Source organism: Canis lupus, chromosome 16 (genome assembly GCF_011100685.1).
Source record: "Canis lupus familiaris isolate Mischka breed German Shepherd chromosome 16, alternate assembly UU_Cfam_GSD_1.0, whole genome shotgun sequence".
NCBI lineage: Eukaryota > Metazoa > Chordata > Mammalia > Carnivora > Canidae > Canis > Canis lupus.
In genome coordinates this window covers 14,978,141-14,997,085 of record NC_049237.1, presented here as the reverse complement: position 1 = coordinate 14,997,085, position 18,945 = coordinate 14,978,141, and the positions used below count along the sequence as shown (strand labels likewise).

Here is an 18,945-nt window from a genome sequence, read left to right as displayed (position 1 = left end):
CACCGGGAGCCCGATGAGAGATTCGATCCCGGGTCTCCAGGATCGCGCCCTGGGCCAAAGGCAGGTGCCAAACCGCTGCGCCACCCAGGGATCCCTTGATGCAGGCCTTTAAATAAACTTTCCAATAAGGCTCATGATTATTCCAATTGGTGGCAGTGGTATTACAGGAATCAAGAAAATAGACTTAGTACCTTTAATCTGTCATCTGTGTCTGTAAAATATTAACGTAACATGCAGAGCTGAAAGTGACCTTAGACATTATCTCACCCACATCATTTCTAGTGACAAAGAAGTATCCTTTGAACCACATATATTACAAGTTTAAAATAATGCTTTAAAACTATCTTGTCCTTTAAATTTTCTATTGTGCATGATTTATAGCATACATATTAACATGTGTATATACATATATGTATGCCCAAACATATTTTTACTTGAAAAAGTTTATAGATCATGGCTTTATTCCACTTAGTTGAGACCCTTTCTATTCTGTTCCCCTTACTATCCCGAAATCTTTAGATGACAGAGACCAGGTCTTTTGTGCTCCTTCTCTCAAATAATCTTCTGGGGAATGCCTGGGTGGCTCAGTGGTTGAGCATCTGCCTTTGGCTCAGGTCATGATCATGGGGTCCTGGGATCAAGTCCCACATCGGGCTCCCTGCATGTAACCTGCTTCTCCCTCTGCCTCTCTCTCTTTGTCTCTCATGAATAAATAAAATCCTCAGGGGCGTCTGGGTGGCTCAGTGGTTGAGCATCTGCCTTCAGCTCAGGGCATGATCCCAGAGTTCCAGGATAGAGCTCTGTACTGGGCACTGGGTGGGGGTCCCTGTGGGGAGCCTGCTTCAGTTTTGTTCATCCCCCCATTTTTTGGAGTAAGTTGGTTTGAAAGAATGATCCCAACATACAGAAAGGAGCAGAAATGAGGGACACAGTTTTGCCCCTGTCCAGGATTGACTGTTCAACTGTTCCTTTGACTCTGTGAATGATTCCAGCTTCCTTCCAGAATCTTCTCCGTTCTCCAGAGTTGACTAGTCAGCTTCAGGTAGAGGAACCGGGTGACTGGGTGACGAGTTGTTTTCTGCACATCCTTTTATCCATTTTGAATTTTGCATGTATTAAGGTAAGATCTATTTGAAACTCCATAAATGGATTAAAACATAATGCAGAATTTCTTAGAGTTCAGTGTTTTGTTTCACAAATTTTACCATTTTAATCGGGGAAAAATAGGCCCAGGAATGGCTTGGAAGAGAGAAGGTGAGGAACAACAAAATTCAATTGGTCCCCTAATAAATGAGGATTTATTTCCTTGGATACTCTGGGAGGGGGGAATGAGAGATCTCAGAAAGGGGGAGAAGAGCTAGTCTTTAGAGGGGCAGGTAAGATACCAGATCAAGAATGGAAAATGGTGAATTCTGAGAAATTCTTGGCAAAAGCTCTCCAACATCTTAAGAACAGAGATAGTGGGGCACTTGGGTGGCTCAGTGGCTGAATATCTGCCTTTGGTTCAGGTCGTAATCCGGGGGCCCTGGGATTGAGTACTGCATTAAGCTCCCCGCAGGGAGATTGCCTCTCTCTGTGGGTTTCTCAAGAGTAAATAAGTAAAACCTTAAAAGAGAAGAGACAGTAAATACTTTAGGCCTAATTTTGGGTCGTTAGCTGTGCTGAGACCCTCTAAAATCTCCAAAGGATAAAAATCTACTACTGCACATAAAATCTGATCTGTGGGGCAGCCCCGGTGGCTCAGCGGTTTAAGCGCCGCCTTCAGTCCAGGGCAGGATCTTGGAGACCCGGGATCAAGTCCCACATCAGGTTCCCTGTATGGAGCCTGCTTCTCCCCTGCCAGTGTCTCTGCCTCTCTCTCTCTCTGTGTCTCTCAGGAATAAATAAAATCTTTAAAAAAAAAAAAAAAAAAAATCTGATCTGGGGAAAACTAAGAAAAGGCAAAAGACCTGTCTGGGTTAATGCAGAGCTGAGAGCAGACACATGCGAATTTGCAAATTCAGGAAGCAGGAGCTAACAAAGGACAAGGAACCAGTCCTCCTCTCCACAGGGGAGATGTGGGGTGGGGGCTACTGCTTTTGACACTATTTGTAGGATGGGGACTCAAGTCCTTTTATGGTTAAAGGATATTGGTCCCATAGGGATGGAAGTTGTGGGGACACCCAGGTAACCAACACACGTTTTCAGTTCTGACTGGGTAGGGATCTCCCTTGAATCTTGAATGGGATACAAACCAAGGGCAGTTTTCTCTTATAACAGGACAGTAAATCTATAGAAATTCCAATGCTGGAGGATGATGTTGATTTAAAATACATCTCAAGAGATTTGACTAGAGGTTCTTAACCTTAGCGACACAGTGCCAGCATCATACTAGAAGATTCTTGTGGAAGGGGACCTAGGGGTACCTCATGGGGTGGTGTGGGTAGGGAGAGGGGAGTGAGATTCTCACACCTAAGAATCCTCTTCTCAAGAATTACTTTTAGAATTATCTCTGCACAATGGCTCCCTGAATCAATGGCAGATGGAATGGCAGCCATGGCCTCCCCCAAATGGTCCTACTCTCAGGGCCTGAGGCTGATAGGATGCCCTGTTGCACGTTTTTCTAACAATCCAATAAACCAATACTGTTAAATAGTCATAGGCTGATTCATCTGGAGCCCAGTATGAGGTTTCCTCCTTCCCCGTACTCACCAACATCCAATATCCTTGGACCAGATCTCAGAGGGTCAATTATGGTGCCCAAAAGCTTGAATAGGATTATTGTTCACTTGTCATTGTTTCCAGTGGTGTCTTATTTAAATTTGCTGTCTCAAGACTTCCATTTCCACTGTGTCTGACCTCTCAGAGCAATACACTCTCGGCTTCTAAAGATTTTTAAAGTAACCCAACATGGGGCTTGACTCCGAAATCAAGTCACATTCTCTATGGACTGACCCAGCAAGGTACCTCTGGGCTTCTAAAGGTTCTAATGGCACAACAGATCCCAGGCTATGAAATAGTCTTGGCATACAAGGCCCTTCATGGTCTGGCCTTTTTACCTTGAAACTACATCACCTACAACTTCTTCACAACCTATGAACAGGCCAGTCTCCCCCCTTAGAATCCCAATTCCTGCCTCCCTGCCGAGTTTCATCCCCCATTGCCTCCCATATCCTCTCCCCCAGCTCCATCCATCTCATCCTCCAAGCCTTGACTTCTTAGGCTCTGGAAGGACATAAAAGCTCTTCTTGGCAGTGGTATCTCTCACCAGGGAGTCTGGTAGGAAAGAGCTTTACTCTTTTTGTTGTTGTTGCTTTTTACCATTTAAATTTTTACTGCATGCATTTTTAAATTAAAATAGTTAATTTTAATTAACACATTATCAGAAGGAAAATAAAAATCCACCTTAAAAGCAAGACCTTTATCCTGCTTCAGTAAGTGGACTCCAAGAGTCCACAGTGAGGACCCCTGCTGCTTGGTAGAGGTCCACACTGAGCGTCACCTTTGATCAATCAGCTCCAATGAGTTCATTCTAGGACATGCCTGAGGCCAGTGCTAGGAGACTGTGGTGTCATGGAGGGGGACTTGGTGCAGTAGCTTCCATCAGACCAGGATGCGGGAACCAGACAGCCCCTCTCACTGGCGTAGTCAGTAACCCTCTTTGGGAATCAGCTCCTTGAGTTTAAAATAGAGGGACTCCAGCTGTATATTCAGGTGTCCCAAACCCATGTCTCAAAAGTGATTTCTTCCCCTTCTTCACACTCTCAACAGCCCAAAAAAAAAAAAAAAAAGAGAGGAAAAAAGTTGGTCTTATTCTCCATGATTTAGATTATGAAAATATTGATTTTCTGCATGTACTTTTTAAAGCAGAACATTGCCTCCTCCCAACCAAAACACTGGACTAGAGTGTTCCCTTCTGTTCTAAAACAAACTCCTTTGAACTTGTCTGTTTAACTTCTCATCTCTTCTTAGAAAGCAGAAGGAGGAAAAAAAAAAAAATACCAGTTAGTTGGACTCCAGTTCAAGGCTTTACTGTATTAAGCCATGCTGCAGAATCCCCTGGCCTTGTGAAAATGCAGTCTGCAATCTGGACACCTTTTATTTAATTTTGAGAATTCCCTTTGCATGGCAAAAAGGGGTCTGAGGAAAGCAGAGTGGCACAGATGAGGGGAAGGGCGGAAGCAGAATGCTCACAAAAGTGGTGCCGGCTGTGGGCTGCCCACTGTGCTCCCCACTGGGAGAGAAGCAGGGTCGATGGGGGGAGCAGGAAAAGTCATTCTTGACACAAACAAGGGTTTTCCGGGGGAACCACCCCATCCCAGTGCCTGGTCATGCAAAATGCAGAAATGGAGACTATGGCCCCTCAGGACCACGGAGCAGATGCACCAACTCAAGGGAGTCCTTTGGGTGCCTCCCGAGGCGCCTGCAGGGTCTGGGGCAGAGTAGGGTCTGTGTCCATGAGCATGGTCAATTAACAGATAGCACCAGTTGGGAGGCTCAGGGCAGGAGACTGAGACTCTCAGACTCTAGCACCCACTTGCCCGGCCCTCCTGGGAAGAGACTCATTTTCTTGATGGCTGCTCCAGCAGCAGGAGCCTCTCCCTCACCCCTTTGCCCTGGGGAAACTGGAATAAATCAACAAAGTGAGGTCTGACTCAGGGCACCAGCTGCCTCTGGAGGGCCGGGTCACTACTGGGCAGTGAAAAGATGCTGCACCAGATTGAAGGACTCAGGTGGGAAGGACAGGCTTGGGGAGGGGACCTGCGGCCCAGAAGAGCTAACACAGGAAGAGCCTTTCAGATGCACAACCCAGGGCATTGTGTAGCTGATGGGTTCCCCACCCCCAGTAACCCTCCTTGCTTCTGAGTTTTGGTGGCTCGGGAAGGAGGCAGGAGAGAGACCAAGAGAGGCCAGGACGGAGAAGTCTCTGGGACATGGGAGGTAGGCAGTGTGTGTGGTGGGGGACACTGCACTGGGGTCAGGAGAGCCCTGGTCCCAGCCCTGCTGCTCTCTTCTTGTGTGATCCTGGTAAAGTAACCGCCTGGGGCTCTTTTCTCAGTGATCAAGTAGGAACAATCCTACCCCACGTACCTTCGAGGGACAGGCTAAGGGTGAAAACGGATAACGGACAGAAAACACGTTTAAAAAAGTATAAAGCGCTATTTAAACGCAAGGCAGTGCTGTCATCAGAGATGTTACCCCTTAGCTCATCCCTCATTTCCCGTCACACTTCCATTTCCTTACTCATTATCTCTTAACCATAGGACCTTATTTCTTTATCTCAGAAGGCTTCTGAGACTCCCTAGTTGCTTCCCCTGATCACAAACTGTGTGACCTCAGTGGCCAAACGGGCATGCTAGGTGTCTGAGGGAGATGCCCAAAGCCTCTTGCCTCCTCACTACGTTCTAGCACTTTCCCTGGGGGAAGACGCTCAGCCCGCCCCCTGGTCCACCCTATGAGATGAACTGGCCCAGTCCATTCAGGCAGGACAGATCTAGGGGCCCCCTGCCCAGCCCTTGGGGGACCCTGTGTGGAGTGCAATTCCTCTTCCCAATTTCCAACAAGAGGCAGGTCGAGGGAGGGAAGGCGCCCTGAGAACCCCGGGCAGGGGCAGGATCAGGGGCGCTCTGGCCAACCCCCACCCCCGGCTCCTGCCGCCGGGCCCTCCCCTCCCCCAGCCCAGCCCTAGTCCTGCTCGGGCGGCGCCTGGAGCGGCCGAGGGGCGCCGAGCCCCGGGCCGCCGCTGTGCACGCGCAGGTGGTCCTTGAGCGACTCCTTGTAGCGGAAGCTCTTGCCGCACTCGCCGCACGTGTAGGGCCGCTCGCCCGTGTGGATGCGCTGGTGCTTGAGCAGGTTCTGCTTGCGGATGAAGCTCTTGCCGCAGAGCGCGCACTGGAAGGGCCGCTCGCCCGTGTGCAGCCGCTGGTGGTTCTGCAGGTGCTCCTTGCGGCTGTAGGTCTTCTCGCACTCGGAGCACTTGTAGGGCCGCTCGCCGCGGTGCGTCATCTGGTGGCGGATGAGGCCCGAGTGGCAGTTGAAGCTCTTCTCGCACTCGGCGCACTCATAGGGCCGCTCCTTGGTGTGGCTGCGGTGGTGGATGATGAGGCTCTTGCGCACGCCAAAGCTCTTGCCGCACTCGGGGCACGAGTAGGGCTTGCTGCGCGTGCCGTGCAGGAGCAAGCTCCGCCGCAGGCCGCCAGGGCAGCAGCTGCCGCAGCCTCCCCCGCCCCCTCCGGGCCCCCCCGCGCCGCCCCCGGCCCCTCCCCCGCCGCTGCACGCGCCTCCCGCCTGCGACCCGCCCGCCCCTCGCTCCCCGGCCAGCGCGGGGAAACCCTCTTCCGGGGGCCCGCCGCCCGGGTTCTCAGCCCCCGGGAGCACCGGCAGGCTCTGCGGAGGCGGCTGCGGCTGCGGCTGCGGCTGCGGCTGCGGCTGCGGCTGCGGCTGCTGCGGGGCAGGGGGCGGGTTCTTCACTAGCAGCAGGCTGTCGCCTGGGGAGGAGAAGACACGGAGAAGTGACATGGTGACAGCGCTATGGTCGCTGCCCACCCCACCCCCCGCCCCACCCTGTCCCCACAGGGATTTGCTGGGCGGCAACGTGCGAGTTGCGGGCTATCTGGGCCTCAGTTTCTCTGAAAAAATGAGGGGATTGAGCAAGGCCAGAGGTCATGTTCCCTATGGCTCTGGGGCTCCTTGACCCTCTGACCTGCCCAAAGCCCCTGAATCGGGTTGAGCGGGTATAGCACGCAGTGAGGAGAGAAAATACCTCCGGAAAGCAGAAGCGGGTTTGGGGGGTGGGGGTGGGGTATGCAGAAACCGCGATGGAAGGCAGAACTGGCAGGAAATAATAAGAGTTAATTGCATTCTGATGTTCAATGCTGATTTATCTAAGGAGAGTCTCTCTCTCTCTCTCTCTCTCTCTCTCTCTCTCTCTCTCTCTCTCTCGACTGGGGGGGAAGAATTTACCAGAACTTCTCCAAGGTGAAAGCCTATCTGGAGGCCTAGAGAAATGAAATGCAGGGAGTGGGGACCAGCACCATGCTATGATCTTCAGTTGTGTCTCCTATAAGTGGAGGGCCTTCAGACATAAACAGCAGCATGGTCCCTGGCACACTCTGGCATCAGACCCCACCTGGGCCCTGACCCCACGGCCGGGGCTGTGTCCTGTGTGGAAGCAGCTGCCCTGCCAGCCTCCCCAGAAAGTGCTGAGGCCTTCTCCTTGTACCCTTGGGTGCTCTGCCACCTTGGCAGTCAGTGAATCCTCAGGTCCAAGGTCTGAGCAGCACAGCAGCACACCCAGGCCCAGGTCTCTAGACTTCTGCTTGAAGAACTAGTTTGTATGCCCACAGGATTCAGGGCTCTTCTTGTTGGGTCACTTCCTCCCCACCCCCACCTCAGAGGCCCACTCAGTCCTCTCTCCCGTGAGAGCACCCCCTCCCCTGCAGGGCAGGTAGCTAGTGGAAGAACAGTACAGAATCCCTGTCCCCACCTCTTGCTGGCATCCTCTGGGCAGGTCCCATCTGCTCCCTGGTGGCCATTTCTCACATCTGCCACCCTTCTACCTGACCCATGCTCATCAATGTCTGACTGAAGCCGGTCTTCCTTACATGACACCCCAAAGCACCCCAGGCTGCCCTCTCCCTCCCCATGAACACTGAGCAGGCTGAGAGCCATCTCCACAGGACACTGGCCAGCAGCCCAGTATAAAGTGGTTCTCACGCCTCAACCCAGGGTGCCAGGCCTTCAATCCTGGGGGACTGCTGGTGGGCCCTGTTGCTCCCTCTACCCAATCTGCTGCTCTCATCCCTTCATAGCTGTTATTCTCAGGAGAACCCCAAGGAAACATCACATGCACAGGAGCCTCTATCCCAGGGGCTGTTTCCCAGGAAACCTGGCCTGAAACTGTCCCAATTCTTTTTTTTTTAAAAGATGATATTTAGGGATGCCTGGGTGGCTCAGTGGTTGAGCTTCTGCCTTTGGCTCAAGACATGATTCTGGAATCCGGTATCGAGTCCCACATCAGGCTCCCTGCAAGAAGCCTAGCCTGCTTCTCCCTCTGTCTGTGCCTCTGCCTCTCTCTGTGTGTCTCTCATGAATAAATAAATAAAATCTTAAAAAAATAAATAAAGATGTTATTTATTCATGAGAGACACAGAGAGAGGCAGACATAGGCAGAGGGAGAAGCAGGCTCCCTGTGGGGAGCCTGATGTGGGGACTCCATCCCAGGATCACGACCTGAGCCAAAGGCAAATGCTCAATTACTGAGCCACCCAGGTGCCCCAAAACTGTCCTAATCCTACTGATAACTCTGCAAACTCAGTGTGCACATCGATCTGCTTTCCTTACCCTTTGTTTGTTCTCCCTTCCTGACCCAGCCTGGCTCCTGTGGTCAGCCCTGGGGTCATCAGCCATGAAACACCCTTTATGCCTCTGCTCCTGTCTCTGCCCTGCTTGCCCAACTGTACTCAAGTAGCTGAGGACAGCTGAAGAAAACTGCGTGTATCTCAACCCCCCGCCCCCACAGCCTGGCACCCCTACCACACTCCTCAACGTCCCTACTTTTCCATCATCTGCGAGAATGTCATCATTCTCCTCCAGCCTCCGACATGAGGACTTCTACTACAGACCTCACAGATTCAGACATAAGCATATGACCTCAGTCTGGCTGATGACACGGGAGGCTTCTGGGAGTTTCCAGCAGGGAAGAGGATGGTCTTTCCCTTCCCGCTAGTCTGGATGTGACTGCTTAGATCAGCCACAGCAAAGCTGAGCTGAGAGCTGCAAAGAACCTGGGGCCTGGATAATGTAGCCTCCTCCTGCAATCTACTGAGGGTGAATCAACTGCCTCTGTTACGTAAATGAATGCCTTTGTTCCTCAAGGCAGTCTGAATCAGGGTTGTTTTGTTTTTTTTTTTTTTACAGATTTTATTAATTTGACAGGGAGAGAAGTGAGCTTGTGAGGGAGCCCAAGCAGGGGGAGGGGCAAAGGGAGAGGGAGAAGCAGACTCCCCGCTGAGCAAGGAGCTGGACAGGGGTCTGGATCCCAGGACCCCAGGATCATGACTTGAGCCAAAGGCAGACACGTAAACAACCGAACCACCCAGGGGGCCCGGAATCAGGGTTCTAAAGCAGTGGAGAGGAGCCTACCAGAGACAGTGGTCTACTTACCCCCCAACTTAAAAGAACACTCTTTTCGGCCCCAAGTGCTCCCAGGCTCCAGGTACCCCAACACTCCTCTCTTTTCCTTTCATACCAATATTCTGGAGGAGTTCTCTATCCTGGCTTTTCCCGTTCGCTTTCAAACCCTGACATCAGACAGGAGTCCCAGCACACCACCGAAACAACTTTTGTCAAGGTCATCAACAAGCCTCTGCCTTGTCCTGCACATCCAACCCCTCATTGTCTTTGATATAGCTGACCCCTCCTCTCTTGAGAGTCTCTTCTCTTTGCCTCAGTGAAGCTGTGCTCCTCTGGATTTCCTCCAGGCTCACACCCAGGCCTCTTTCATTTTTTTTTTTTAAGATTTTATTTATGCATGAGAGAGAGAGAGAGAGAGAGAGAGAGAGAGACAGAGACACAGGCAGAGGGAGAAGCAGGCTCCACGCAGGGAGCCTGACGTGAGACTTGATCATGGGTCTCCAGGATCAGGCACTGGGCTGAAGGCGGTGCTAAACCGCTGAGCCACTGGGGCTGCCCTCTTTCATTCTTTAGACAAAGATCTTGCCCCTAGATCTCAGAGTGAGATCTGTGTAATAACAGACCAGCCTTAAAACAGCCTATGTGTAATAAGGGAGCGGGTGGTTGTCCTTGGTTCCTAGGCTGTAGCCTCTACATCCTGGGGGAATTTCCAGGGCGATAGGAGTGTCTTTGTTATTCATGGTAGGCTCTGAGGTTTTATGCTGATGAGGTAATTCATGGTCCTTGCTTCAACAGTTTAAGCTAACAGGAGGACTCCGGAAGGGAGCTGAGTGTGCCAGAAACACCATCCACATGATTAGAGGGTTGGGGCTTTGGGCCCAAACTCTGGAGAAGGGACAGGCTAAGAGGGTGAGTTCCACCTCATGGTCAGTAGGTTCAAGCAATCATAAGTATGTAAAGAAACTCCAGTAAAAGCTCTGGACACAGACAGAAGCTTGGCTGAGCTTCCCTTGGTGGGCAACACTCTGCGAATTGTCACACATCACTGTCCTGGCACAGTTTGACACTTCTGATCCCACAGGGAGCAGACAACCGAAGTTTCATGGTTAGGACTCTTCCAGAATTGGTCCCATGGAACTCTCCTTTTGGCTATTTCTGATTTGAATCCTTTTGCTCTGATAAAACTAATTATAAGTATAGATGCTTTCCTGAGCCCCGTGAGCTCTTCTAGTGGACAGCTGAACCCCAGGGATTAGTGGAAACCCCTGGATTTGTAACCAGCTGGTTACAAATGAGTGGGCAGGAGACCTGCGAACTTGCAGCTGGTGTCTGAAGTGAGGGCAGTCTGGTGGAGGAGGGCCCTTCACCTGTGAAGTTCGGTCTAATTCCAGGTAGTTGCTGTTAGGAGTCGTCATAAATTAAGCTCCCACATTAACCCAGCCCCGAGCTCTCTCTTGAACCCCAGGCTCTTTGTTCATCTGCCTACTTGGATGCCATCTCAGATCTAACAGGACCAAAGGAGAGCACTTGGTTTACACAGTAAACTGGTTTTTCCCCAGGACTCAGCATTTCCAGTAAAGGGCACCATGGCTCTTCTGGTTCTTCAGGAGAGCCTAGGTGTCACTCTTGACCACTCGCCCATCACACTATCCCTCAGCTACATGTCCAGAGTCTGTCCTGAATCTGTCCCCTTCTCTCCCCGGGCACTGCGACCATCCCAACTCTGCCTGACTGTAGTCCTTTCACCTGGTCTGTACCAACTATGGTAGCTTACTAAATGGCTTCCCTGTTTCCGGCTCATGGTCCCCACCCCACTCCATTCCATTCCTGAACTTATCTTTTCAAAATGTAAACTAGGGGGCACCTGGATGGCTCAGTTGGTTAAGCGTCTAAGTCTTAATTTTGGATCAGGTCATGATTTCAGGGTTGTGAGCCCTGCTTTGGGCTCCATGATGGGCGGGGAGCCTGCTTAAAATTCTTTCTCTCCCTCTCCCTCTACTCCCCCCCCACCCTCAGTAGCAAGTACAAGTGCTCTTGCTCTCTCTCTCAAAAAAAAAAAAAAAAAGAAAAGAAAAAAGTAACCAGATCATGTCAGTAACCTGCTTTAAATCCTTTGTTGGTCAGCTTTCCTAGAATGAAATCCAAACTCTACCTTGTCCCATAGGTCATGTGGGCTGAGGATCCTCCACCCTCATCCCCCAAAGCCTCAAGGCCTCTGCCCCTACTCCTCCCTTCCCTGACATCTCCAAAATCAGCTTCTTCTCACTGTCTAGGACACACTCAAGTGTTTTCCTCCCCAGGGAGGCCTTTCCTACCTTAGCCCTCCTGTGGCCACTTCTACCCTCCTCCTTTCCCCAAGTCAGGGCATGGACTGTCCCTGACTTTATCTTGTTTGCTTGTTGACTTGTTTACGCTCCATCACATTTCCACATAAGGAAAGGTCCCTGGTTCTTCTTTGCTGCTTTTCCCAAGTTCTTGTAATGCTGCATAGCACACAGTAGGCACTAAGTAAATATTTATTAAGTGACAGAAACAAGTGGCGCCTGGGTGGCTCAAGAGCCTTTGGCTCAGGCCATGATCTCGGGGTCCTGGGATGGAGCCCTGCATCAGGCTCCCTGCTCAGCGGGGAGTCTGTTTCTCCCTCTCCCTCTGCCCCTCCCCCTGCTCATGCTCTCTCGCTCTCTCAAATAAATAAAATCTTAAAAAAAAAAAAAAAAAAAAAAAACAACCCAAAAACCCAGAGTCTTTAATATCTGACTGAGGAATCCCTTTGACTAAAATGTAATATCCAGTTGGGCTGATGTCAAACAGGACATCAGGTCTTTCATGCCTACCCCCAGGGCTGGGGGAGGACTATGGCACAGACAGATACCCTATAGTTCTGTTTTATGCTCTACTCCCACTACCCTCTCCCCTTCCAAATGCTCTCCAGAGACATGAGAATCATGTCTTTAAACCTCAACGAAATCACAGGTGAGATACGAATTTCAACACTAACAAGCAGAAGGCAGGCCCACTTTGGGAGAAAGACAAGGGGCTCTGGTGACTGGGCCAGTAGGAGCATTTCCAGATGCTCCTATCTCCCCAGACTCTGGACACAGCTTCCCAAATGCTAAGGTTGAAGGCCTCCCAGAAAAAAAACAACATGAAGCAAATCGTTCTATGACTCAGCATATCCCAACTGAGGAGGTAAGATGGTATGGTCATTCACAAAACCTTGCAACCTTCGTACAGACTTCACTAGACCCGTTCCCACAACCACACAGGCCTCCAGGGAAAGGCTCAGCCCTGCCCAAGTACTCCTAGCCAACATGGAAAATCACACAGTAGCACCGAGGGACAAAGGTCTGGGAAGAATTCCTGGCACAAGAGTTGATGAACTAGTACCTATCAAGGTCAGAAATAGTGGCCTGAGTGCCATCAAGAATGAAGTGGAAATGGCTGTCACTTTTTCCTGTCCTCACGGATGGTGCCCTGGCTCGCCCTGTCCTATCCCACCCCAGCAGCAGGTAAGAAGAGGACCACTTTAAGTTCTATTTGAAACAAAGGGCATACACTGGTCCTCTCCTACTCTCTCCCCATTCCTCCAGCCCCAGGCGGTCCTTCTAGATTGGACGAAATCTGTCTCAGACAGTGGGATCCACTTACCTGACTTTTATTTCTATTTTTTTTTAAAGATTTTATTTATTTATTCATGAGAGACACAGACAGAGGCAAAGACACAGGCAGAGGGAGACGTAGGCTCCATGCAGGGAGCCTGATGCAGGACTCGATCCCGGGATCGCGGGATCACGACCTGAGCCAAAGACAGATGCTCAACTACTGAGCCATCCAGGCTTCCCCTTACTTGAGTATTTAATGGCCTTCCAGATTAGAAATAATCTATGTCCTCAGCTGTCACCTGGATTTTAAGCTCCTGGAGGGTCCCAGGAGTGTGGACAAGGAACGTACTGTCTAGGTGCTCCTCAAAACTCATCAGCAGACACTAAGTCAGCTGTCTTGAGAGCAAGGAGATGGTACTGGGTCTGGCAAGGAATGCCAGCCAGATGCTGAGTGTTTAATAACCTAAGAACATGTGTCTAAGGTCACTGGCCAATAAGTGGAACTTCAAAAAAGACTCAGGAGACCCAAGTCAGGTCAGACGTTCTGTCCCATACCTGTCGTGGAGGGAAAAAAAAATCCCTTCTCCCTATTGGAGCATCAGTATCTTCACCAATTACTGTGTCAGCTCAGGGCTGGCTTGGGACTCTGGCCAGTGTTTTCTGGTATGTGAGCCACCTGCTGCCATTGATTCCTGCTCAGGCACCTGTGTTTCAGCCCTCTCCCAGCTGAACTACACTCCCCCTGAAAGATATTGAAATCCAGACCCCCCAGTACTGCAGAAAGTGACCTTATTTGAAAATAGGCTCTTCCCAGATCTAAGTTCAGATGAGGTCATATTGGATGAGGGTGGGCCCTGATTTTGACTTACGTCTCTAAAGGAACACACACACACACAAGGAAGACACAGGTGAAGCCAGGTGAAGCTAGAGATATGCAGGCAGAAGGCCATGGGAGACAAAAGCAGAGATGGAGCAATGCACCTACAAGCCAAGGAACACTAACCATTGCCACAAATCCTAGAAGCTAGGAGTAGGCAAGAAAGGGTTCCCCTACAGCTTGCAGAGAGGGCACACCCCTGCCAACCCCTTATTTTTTGTACTACGGGCCTCCAGAACCAAGAGACAATTCATTTCTGTTGTTTTAAGCCACCCACTGTGGGCTACTCTTAAGACAGCACAAGGAAACAAACACCTGCCACCCCCCTCAAAAGGGAAGGAGATAGTGCTTTGATACAGACGGGTGAAGGCTGCCACAACAGAACATCACCCTACGGGGGTGGGGGGTGGGAAGGGTGGCTGAGGCAAGCAATCATCACCATGGACGAAATACCCAGGGGCCCCAAAGGGTGCATTACTCACTGGGGCCAGAATCTAATCCGAGCTCTCCTTCCATTGAGTCTCGTGGACCCCATGGGTATGGCTGCTCCTCCTGCTTGATCCATGACAAAATGTCATGTGCTGAGATCAGAGACTCTGTTCACAGAAAGAAGGCAGTCTTAGATGCTGTTCATTTCCACCAAGCCTGCCATCAAAGGTTAGAAAACCATCACATGCAAAGGCCATGGCTCGTGCTCATACAGCACACGGCAGCTGTGGTCTCTTTGTTTCATTACTGGCCATCCTCACCAACCCAAGTCTCCTCAGGCTCACTTGTGTTCGCTTCATCTGGAGTTGGCCAGGGAGGAGGAGGCTCGACCCAAAGTTTGTGCAGACACAGAACCAAGATCAGATCCTGCGTCTTCCAGCTCTGTCCACTGAGCCCCAGACCCCAGAGGGAAGCCTGGTGTCTGACAGCCCAAGGGACCAAGGGATGAGTAGTAGGACTTAAGAACCAGCAGTGGCAGAAGCGGTAAACAAAGGTCTCGCAAGAACCGTAGTACAGACTTCTGACTCTTATCCGAAGGGTTGGCCTTCCTCTCTGGCCTGGATCATTTCAATTTCTCCAGGGTTGAAACAAGAAGGAATGTTAGATTTTTATGTCTGCTCTTCTCTTTCTGGTATGCAGGGTAGGATGAGACTCTGGGGTCATAACCAAATGGGAGGACGCTGGACTTTGCCAGCATTGCAAGCACATGTGAACACACACACACACACACACACACACACACACGTGCGCTTTGCACATGCGTGCACACACACCCACACCCAGGCACACACATGTGTGCAGGCCCCAGACGGATGGAGCTTCTTCATTGTTTCATACGCCTGGACCCTACCCAGAAGTTTCTTGGAAGATATTTAACTAGTCTTCACTCACGAAAAATTGCAGAAAATGTAAATTCCTTTCTTTCTGTCACAGAAATATACAGAACTTTTAAAAGCCTTTCTCGTTATAGTTCTTGTTCAAAAACTGCCATTGTTCAAATAATTTTAGTATCAGTTACATTGACACGATAAATTATCAATTTAATGATTCTCTTAGAAAAGTCCTCTGTACTTTACAAATGGTTAGACTGCAAATCTGTATGATGTTGCTGAGGAACACACTAGTTTATTCTCTGAGCCTTTCATTAGCCTTTAACCAAAAGTGACCAGATTGATTTCCCAGCAATTATACAACCCAATAAGGGTCCTTGTCCTTGACATTCATCCTGGTAACTTGCTCACCTGAATTGGGGTCCGTTGGAATATCTCTCTCTGCCAGATCCTGCTGATCCCATACACATGGGTGCTCCTCCTGTTTAATTCGGGACAAGAGGTCCTGGGCAGAGGCCGGTGAGTCTGCTTGTGGGAACAGAGCAGTGACAGTGTCAGGGGACACAAAATGCCTGCAAGTTTGTGCTCTGAGTAAATCTCTCATTTCCTACTATTCTTTCTTTTCCCTAAAATTCAGGAATAATTAAATTATGCTAATTAATTAAAGGTTTAAGTTGGCTGGGCCCCAACTAATGGAGTTTTTGCTGTAAATAAGTGTGTACTTTGGGGAGTGTCACTCATGGTGACACTTCAAGAGAGTCTTTCTTTTCCTTTCTATTTTTTTTTTTAAGATTTTATTTATTTATTTGAGAGAGAGCATGAGAGAGAGAACACGAGCTAGTGGGGAGGAATAGTGGGAGAAGCTGACTCCCCTCTGAGCAAAGAGCCCGATGCAGAGATATGGCCCTTCAGGGGCCTGAAAGGCCTCAGGACCCTGAGCTGACAAACCAAGTTGAAGGCAGATGCTTAGCTGACAGGCACTTCAGTCGTTAGAGTGAAACTCAGCTTGAGCATAGAGCACCACTACTGACAGAGATAGTCCTTCTGCGGGGATTTTCCAGGACACAATGCCTTCCATGAAGCCACTGAAATCCACCATTTTATTGGGATTTTTAGGTTTTTTTTTTTTTTAGATTTATTTATTTTAGAGAGAGAGACCAAGTGAGCATGTGAGCAAAGGGAGGGTGGAGAGGGAGAGAGACTCTTAAGCAGATTTCCTGTTGAGCACGGGAACCCCACACAGGGCTCGATCTCACAACCCTGAGATCGTGACCTGGGCCAAAACCAAGAGTCAGTCACTTCACTGACAGTGCCTCCCAGGAACCTCTTACTGGGATTTTTCTAAGATGTGTGTTACATCTTCTTTCTTCTGTGGTCTATTAAACCTCATTTAACTTTATTGCCTTCTTATCTCTTACAGATTTCTTTGAAGACAGTAATATTGTGCCGCTGTCCAGAGCACACCTGATGGACAGGGAGTCGCCTTTCCCCGGTCAGATGCTACTATCACTTACCTGAGGGTGGTGAGGCTCTGACTAAGGAGGGCTAAGATTTGGGGAGCTCTAAGCTGTAGATAAGTATGTTACTAGATCTGGTGAGGGGTAATTTTGTGACAGCCAGGCCACAGTACCTACATATTTGCCCAAACATTATTCTAGATGTTTCTGTAAAAGGATTTTTTCTTAAAAGATTTATGTATGTATGTATGTATGTATGTATGTATGTATGTATGTATTTATTTATTTATTTATTTATGATAGACACAGAGAGAGGGGCGGAGACACAGGCAGAGGGAGAAGCAGGCTCCATGCTGGGAGCCTGATGTGGGACTCGATCCTGAGACTCCAGGACTGTGCCCTGGGCCAAAGGCAGGCGTCAAACCGCTGAGCCACCCAGGGATCCCCCAGGATTTTTTTTTTTTTTTTTCAAGAGAAGATTAATATTTTTTATTTATTTATTTTAAAAGATTTTATTTATTTATTCACAATAGATATATATATAGAGAGAGAGAGGGGCAGAGATACAGGCAGAGGAAGAAGCAGGCTCCATGCAGGGAGCTCAACTGCTGAGCCACCCAGGGATCCCTGTATGTGTGTATTTCTTTCTGACTGGGGTGAAAAATGAAAATGAATGTTTTTTTTTTTTTAAGATTTTATTTATTTATTCACGAGAGACACAGAGACAGAGGCAGAGACACAGGCAGAGGGAGAAGCAGGCTCCATGCAGGGAGCTCAACATGGGACTCGATCCCGGGTCTCTAGTATCACACCCTGGGCTGAAGGCAGGTTCCAAACTGCTGTGCCACCTTGGCTGCCTGAGAAGATTAATATTTAAATCGGTAGCCCTGGGACACCTGGGTGGCTTAGTAGTTGAGCATCAGCCTTTGGCTCAGGTCATGATCCCGGGGTCCTGGGATCAAGTTCTACACTGAGCTCCCTGCAGGGATCTTGCTTCTCCCTCTGCCTATGTCTCTGCCTCTCTGTGTGTCTCTCATGAATAAATAAAATCTTATAAAATATATATATATAAAAAATTAATTGGTAGCTCTTGCCTTCCATAATGCAGGTGGGCCTCAGCCCAACAGGTGAAGGCTTCCATAGAAAAAGACAGACCACCCCCAAGGCAGAGGAAAACCAGCCAGAAGATTCTTGGGTCTCCAGCCTGCTGGCCTACCCTGCAGATCCTGGACACACCAGCCTCTACAACCACTGAAGCCAGTTCCTTAAAACCAGTCTGTCTGTGTCTCTCCACATGTGGGCACATACACACACCCTATGGGTTCTCTGGAGAACCCTAATGCTCTAAGAGGGTTCTCACACACAGAGTCCAGTGACAGGGCCTTCAAGGAGGAGCTCCCCGGACCTTCCCCTCCCCAGCACAGAGGCAACAGCCTGTGAATACTTGTTGAGAACAATGAAACCTCTTCCTGCTCAGGAGCAGGTCCTGTGGACTGATATATTTATTCCCTGACCATAGCCCCTCATCATGAGGTTTCTTTACACTTAGTACCTCTGCCCTGATGCTCCTTTTCAAGGTAAAGAAGGAATAGTTAAGAAAGGATTTAAAAAAAGAGAGGAAACAAGACAAGCTACACCCAGATGTGTGGCAAATCATTAATGCCATTTTCAGCGCTGGTCCGTGGATATCAGCACGGGCCTGTAGGCCATGCTGGACCTTTCCTCTCCATCCCTGGCTGGGGCAGCTCTGGGGCTCACTCACCAGTAATGGACTCCGTGGGGATGGCTCTTTCCTCCAAGCTCCGCTGATTCCGGACACACAGGGCTTCCTCTCGCTTCACCTGAGAGGACGAATCCTGTGCAGGCACCAGGGGCTCTGCTTCTGGGGAGAGAGAAGTATGGCCATTTGGTGTTTTTTTCTGAACAATCAATCATCACCCAGATGTTCTTTGGGTGATGAATGCAGCTGACAGCACCTGTTAGCACAGGGGCCTCGGGTTCTTGGCAGGGGGTCACCCCTAAGAGGCAGAAGGTCCTGGGAGCAGAGATATAATCAGAATTCAGGACAAAGGGGTAACTCAAGCTGCAGGATGAAGTGTAATAAGGCTGGGAGAGAGCTCCAGAAACTGCCCCACCTGGGTTTGGGGCTAATCAGGACTATGCCAGAAGTTTGATCTCTGTGTACAAAACGTTCATTTTCATTTTTCACCCCAGTCAGAAAGAAATACACACATACAGAGATCCCTGGGTGGCGCAGTGGTTTGGCGCCTGCCTTTGGCCCAGGGCGCGATCCTGGAGACCCGGGATCGAATCCCACATCGGGCTCCCGGTGCATGGAGCCTGCTTCTCCCTCTGCCTATGTCTCTGCCTCTCTCTCTGTGACTATCATAAATAAATAAAAAATAAATAAATTAAAAAAAAAAAAACACACATACAGACAGACACAGCAGACACACACGTGAACACACACACACACACACCAATTATGAACAAGCTTTCCGACTGGCCCATTCTGGGTGGATAACGCACAGCATCCTTATGCACACGAGACAGTGACATATCCTCTCTGGGATCCC

The 18,945-nt window shown here is 49.7% G+C and overlaps 1 protein-coding gene and 1 long non-coding RNA gene across 3 annotated transcripts in view; one reads left to right on the top strand and one right to left on the bottom strand.

Moving 5' to 3' along the window:
- The first annotated feature begins 935 nt into the window (after nucleotides 1-935).
- LOC119869559 lies at nucleotides 936-18,612 on the top strand. Its single transcript, XR_005371310.1, has 3 exons — nucleotides 936-1,120; nucleotides 16,333-16,435; nucleotides 17,478-18,612. It is a non-coding gene; the product is annotated as an uncharacterized LOC119869559 (long non-coding RNA).
- Nucleotides 3,380-18,945, bottom strand: part of ZNF282 (zinc finger protein 282) — a 28,683-nt gene continuing 13,117 nt past the window's right edge. For both annotated transcript variants that reach the window (XM_038559617.1, XM_038559618.1), the window contains 4 exons: nucleotides 18,132-18,251; nucleotides 15,324-15,437; nucleotides 14,076-14,189; nucleotides 3,380-6,467 (listed from right to left, as the gene is read on the bottom strand). In XM_038559617.1, coding sequence (XP_038415545.1) covers nucleotides 5,665-6,467; nucleotides 14,076-14,189; nucleotides 15,324-15,437; nucleotides 18,132-18,251 — 1,151 coding nt within the window. In that variant the 3' untranslated portion in view covers nucleotides 3,380-5,664. The remainder of the gene's footprint in view (nucleotides 6,468-14,075; nucleotides 14,190-15,323; nucleotides 15,438-18,131; nucleotides 18,252-18,945) is intronic.